At 36.3% G+C, this 5,896-nt stretch overlaps 1 protein-coding gene across 1 annotated transcript; it reads left to right on the top strand.

Moving 5' to 3' along the window:
- The first annotated feature begins 644 nt into the window (after positions 1-644).
- LOC148645913 (galactose-specific lectin nattectin-like) lies at positions 645-5,896 on the top strand. The gene is made up of 6 exons (XM_088609982.1): positions 645-784; positions 2,702-2,771; positions 3,392-3,492; positions 4,176-4,310; positions 4,880-4,988; positions 5,781-5,896. The coding sequence occupies exons 2-6, from the start codon at positions 2,714-2,716 to the stop codon at positions 5,858-5,860; spliced, it is 483 nt and encodes a 160-aa protein (XP_088466108.1). The 5' UTR covers positions 645-784; positions 2,702-2,713; the 3' UTR covers positions 5,861-5,896.

Raw genomic sequence — 5,896 nt, 5'->3', positions numbered from 1 at the left:
TGACAGGCTGCTGTGCCAAATGTTTGCCATGAGAAAACAATTACAAAATGATTTAGTTTTTTTTTTCATTGGGCGAGTTATATTTCAACCCGAGTATAACATTTAGAATCTGAAACAGCAGAAATAAATCTGTACATGTGGTCATGTATTACTATATATTAATAATAATAACATTAACAGGTCGCTGGGAGCAAAAACTGAACTTTCTCCCACATCTGTGTTTTTTTTCCAATTATATAGAAGCAGCTCCAATATTTTCCAGATACCCATATTCATGGAAGTCAGCAACATTTCTAACTTTTAACTGTTTTTAATTTATATAAAGGCAACTTAATACTTGTGTATACCATTCTATATAAGTGTGTGTAATTTTTAGTTTGTTTTACTTACCATTGCTGTAGTTATTTTTTAAATATTTGCATATATATGCATTCATCACACAAAATGTAGTCATCTGTTCTATAAAAATATTATTGCTATCTTGAATATTAACATGTTAAATAACAAAGTTGTTTACAGCAGGGAAGATAAACTCTGGGTTATTGACAGCATGAGACATTGCAACATTCTAAAAATTCAACTCTAAAGCATCTGAAGGTTAACCTCAGTGTGTAGAAATTTCTAACACAATCCATTTCAAAACAAATAAAAAATGGTATGACTGAGCACAGCCCCTAATATAAAAGTCCTAGGTATTCAGCCCCACATACACAGACAGACTGCTTTACTGCACACAGCTCATTTCTACACAGGGAAAGAAACTGGTTGGCTGTGCTGTCCACAGGTAGGACTCTCCTTTTTTAAAAAAAAACAGGTGAATTAGGATTTAGTTTGTTTATTTAGACATTTATTATTTAACTGATAATTGAAAAGGAACTAAGCCACAGTTATTTGAATTAGACAGGAAACTGGTTCTAGTAAGTTAATACAGTGCCTTGCAAAATTATTCAGAGCCTGCACAGTTTTCACATTTTGATGCTTTAATGTTCAGCAGCCATAACACTTTGGAGTTCATTTTAATATTTGTTTAACCTCATCCACACATTTAAAACAAAAAAAGAAAAGGAAGAAACAGCTAATGTGAAAGAAAAAATGTAAATATTATGATTGCATAAGAATTCAAATCCTATGCCGTGGAAGACCTAAATTAAATTAGGTGTACAAAAATACCTTAATGAGCCACAAAGTTAGCCTCCACCTGTGTGGCCTCTGATTTTAAAATAAATACACCAACCTCTATATGGTCCCTTAGACAGTTATTGAATTTCAAGGAAAGATGCAACCATGAAGAATAAGGATCTTTCAAAACAACTCAGATATTAAGTTATATAAAGGCACAAATAAGGAGAAAGGTAAAACATTTCAAACATCATTAGTATGTCTTTGAGCATGGTGAAGTTCATCATAAAGAAGTGGAGGGCACCCAGACAGTCCTTAGATCAGGCAGTCTCTCTAAACTGGGCAAGGAGCAAACTGGTTAGGGAAGCCATTGTCAATAGTGACTTTGTGTTCAGAATTAAATGGCCTAGATGGAGAAAATGTCCATGAGTCACCAAAATCCCAGTCACTTCACAAAGCTAGTGAAACTCATCTAAATTTCAACAAAGAGATTCCAGCAATGTATATAAGTGGTACTGCAAACCATGCTGTCAAACATGGCATTGGCAACATAATGCGATACAGCAGCAAGGAGTGGACAGCTGTCATGATGGGAACACATCCATCCATTTTCTAACCACTTCATCCAACTCGGGGTCATAGAGGAGGCAGGGACTACTCACAGCAAGCAATGGACATGTCCAACACAGGGCAGAGATATAGACACAAACACACACACACTCACACCAGGGCCAATCTGCCTTGAAGCCAATTAGCTTACCACTACGTCCTTGGACTGTGGGAGGAAACCAGAGCATCTGGAGGGAGTACATGAACACGGGGAGAACATACAAACTCCACACAGAAAGCTCCTTACAGTATGTCTGGAATTGGAACCAGGGCTGACGACTGCGACATCATAGTTTCATGATGGGAATACAGATGAAGAAAAATACTGGGAAATCTTTGAGGCAGGCCTGCCACTTCATCTAAGTTTCTTGCCCTTCACAATTATTGCTCTGTGAAATATGTGTCTTAGTCTCTCTTCAGTTTTATTGTGTAATGAAAAGTTGTTTTACAGTGTGAGGACATATCCACTATGGCCTTTTATTCTAATGTATTTAAAAATGTATCCAATAGCAAAGTTAGAGACAAAAGTAAACTTATTTTTCATTCAAGTTATAGGTTTATTTTCGAACCCTATCCTGCTTTAAGGTTGGAAACCTTAAAGTAGGATAGGGATCGAAAATACATTAACAAAACACAATGAAGTAGCACGGTCAAAGTCCTAGCTTAAATTGTATTGAGAATGGCACCAAGGCAGTGTGATAAACAAGGTAGAGAACTACTCAAAAATACTTGCATTGTAATTGCTTCCAAAGGTACTTCAAGGATAGAGTGTGTTCATGAGTCTGAATACTTCAAAACAAATAAATTCAACACATTTTAATTCAGGCCCTTCAATGACATTATGTGACTGAGACTCTCTCTCGGTTACCTAACACTAATAACATTCAGCCCCCTGCACACCAACATCATACTACACTTCCCCTCCATTCAGCCCTGTTCACACTAACCTCACACTCCACTCTTGTTCTTCTAGAAAACTGGCAACATGAAGTGTTTGTTATCTGCTCTGCTGTGCACTTTACTCACTCTCAGTGTGGTGACAGGTAAGGCATTCCCTTCACTGACACTCGTTATAAACTCTCACCTGAGTAAAAAAGTAATTTAGAACAAATTTCTTCCATCCAAGTCTTGCCCTTCACAATTATTGCTCTGTGAAATATGTGTCTCAGTCTCTCTTCAGTTTTATTGGGTAATGAAAAGTTGTTTTACAGTGTGAGGACATATCCACTATGGCCTTTTATTCTAATGTATTTAAAAATGTATCCAATAGCAAAGTTAGAGACAAAGTAAACTTATTTTCCAGTCAAGTTATAGGTTTATTCCATGCTGAAAAGAGAAGGGAGAAAACACAACATTTCGGCAGCCAAGGCTTCACAGCTGAAACGTTGTTTTCTTTCTTCTATTTTCAGCATGGAATAAACCTATTACTTGTTCTTTTGCAGCTTACGCATGCTGACACAACTACCCACCTGAACTATTTATTTTTAATTCAGCTTGATTGGTAGGATAGGTACTTTACTCCAGTTTCTGTATGGCATGGCTATCTCATACATTTTTACAAGCAATAAACTGTGCAATATGATTACATCCACACAGAAATTGGTCTTGTTGGTTGGATGCTTCACCTGAAAGATGATATCAGCTGACATGTCTCCCGTTTCAGGAACCTATGACTGCCAGTGCACGTGTCCAACAGGCTGGATGAAGTTTAATGACCTCTGCTACAAGTTCTTTACAGAAAGAATGACATGGGCTGATGCAACAGTAAATATTGTCCAAGTTCCAGGCTGTTTCTGATTTTGTTTTTGTTTACTGTGATTATTCAAGTAGACTACTGAGAGGTGTCTAGAGCTAATTTGTAATGGAGTCAATCCCAGTGATCTGCGAAAAGACGATAACGCTACTGTACAGATTACCTGCTGGGGCTGAAACGTTATGGGTGCATTACAGGTTATTAGAACTGAGTTGTGAATTAAAGAAACATATAAAATAAAGGATTATCTGAGACGTCTTAATTTAGAAAAATGTCTTAATTCACATCCCCTAAACAAATGTGTTGTTAAAAATGTTTAGACTTATTTGAAGAAGATATTCAGTAGGTATACAGTCAGTTCATACTGTAGGCCTAGCTCTATTCACAGGCACTGATGCGCAGATAACATTAGCAAGTTAAAGATCAGAGTTCGGTTTAGTAATAACCACCAACAGCAGTTATGGTCAGGCGGCCATTATTAAACATATGCCAGCCAGACAACTCATTGTCTCACAGCAGTCCTTGCAAAAACAGTAAATAAAAGTCTGGCCATATAATTTGTTATACTGTGTGTGGATATGTTAGTGTGTCATAGGAAACTTCAAGCTATACTAAACACAAAATAAGTGTCTTATGTTTATCCACTCTCAGTACTTCTGATGGTATAACTGTGTCTCTGTTTCTGTCCTCTAAGCACCACTGCCATCAGCTGAGGTCACTTCTGCCCTCAGTGCCTGATAAGCATGTTAACAACTTCCTGTTGACCCTGATCAGAAGTGAGGATGACAGGGAGCACTCAGTCTGGCTGGGAGGCACGGACTGCAGAAAGGTACAGAAGTACTCAAGGTTATCTTTCAGGCCCAGTGTTTTTCCTGGTTTAAGTACATTGTCTGGATTCTGTTATAGGAAATATAATAGATCCATCCAATATGCAAACACATTGTGGATTTGGCAGGCATGAAAAATAAAATGTAACGTTGTCAAGTGTAAAGTGATATCTATGGGTTTAGGTTCAACCCAGGACACTCTTTCTCACTGTGTAGCAAAAACAGGACACAGGGTCATAGTTTGGATAGAAAAAAGGAAACATTCTTTAATGCAAATAACTGTAGTTATCTGGAACAGAAAAGTGGATGAGGTTCAAACTCACTAGTATGAAAAGACTGGATGAAATTTACTGCGATACCTTTAAATGAGCAAGATCTATCAATCCATCCATCCATTCATTGAACCTTGAAAAAGTATTCACCTTTATTTTATAGTGTATCTATATATTGTTAATATGAATATTTTTTATTGAAACTTGAATGCTTAAAGAACAAGTCAAGTGTCAGCAAATGACATTAAAGTCAGTTAAAAGTCAACAGTTTTAATTGTGTCTCACATCTTGTTCAATAGGAAGGGACGTGGACCTGGGCTGATGGGACCCCATGGAACTATACACTCTGGGCCACTGGAGAGCCCAATAACTACCAACAGGAACACTGCCTGCAACTCAACTGGAAAGGTAACAAACCAGCATGTAATATTTTACATTGTTTTTTGTTAGATACATATTTAGCTTGTTTCTCTTTCAATTACAAATAAATATTTCAAACTATAATCAAAGATTCCTGCAGGGTGTCGGTAGCTACAAAGCACAATTTTTTGGGCAACTTACTTTTGTCCTGCAGTTAAGATATAGGATTCTTGAAGGATATCCATAGACAGAAAACCAGAACCTTAACCCTCAGTTTTCTAGACAGATATTTCAGACAATGAAGAGAAGCATTCATTTCACATTATTGTGTGTGTAATACAGAGAACAGTTGATAACTGAGGGAATCTGCTGAAACAATATTAAAAATACACCTTCAAGTAATGGTGATCAAATTGCCTTTTCATTTAGTCTGTGTATGATTGTTGAACTAAAATGCTGGTAAAAACTCTGTGATGCTGTAACCAGAAAACCACTGATCATTGATTTTTGTGAATACTTTCTCAAATGCTTCACTGAGCAAAACTTTATTTCACATATTCTGAATTATATATATATGCATTATGTACTGAATGAGTACTGAATTGGCTATAATTACATTTCTATATATAATGTTCTGTATGTCCAAAAAAGTTGTCATTGACTTCACTATAAATTGAACTATAAAAAGCACCAGAATGTTTTAAGTAGCTGATTTGCACAATGGCAGTATGTGTTAATGACATTGGATATGTTATTTCAGAAAAAGAAGACATGTGAATTCCCATACAATGCAATATTTTTCTTTGTGAGAAATTAAAAACATTTTTTTCTTTTTTCTAGGTAGCAGTCTTTGGAATGACTTTCCATGTACATATAAGCTTCCATTTATCTGTGCTAGGAGGGTGCTGTGGAGTAACTAACTTTGGCATTTTAATAAAAAATGAATTATATTTAAA

The sequence above is a fragment of the Lepisosteus platostomus genome, chromosome 17, assembly GCF_059453375.1.
Source record: "Lepisosteus platostomus isolate fLepPlt1 chromosome 17, fLepPlt1.hap1, whole genome shotgun sequence".
Taxonomy (NCBI): domain Eukaryota; kingdom Metazoa; phylum Chordata; class Actinopteri; order Semionotiformes; family Lepisosteidae; genus Lepisosteus; species Lepisosteus platostomus.
Note: the sequence above shows the minus strand (reverse complement) of the source record. Positions and strands in the feature narration are given on the sequence as shown.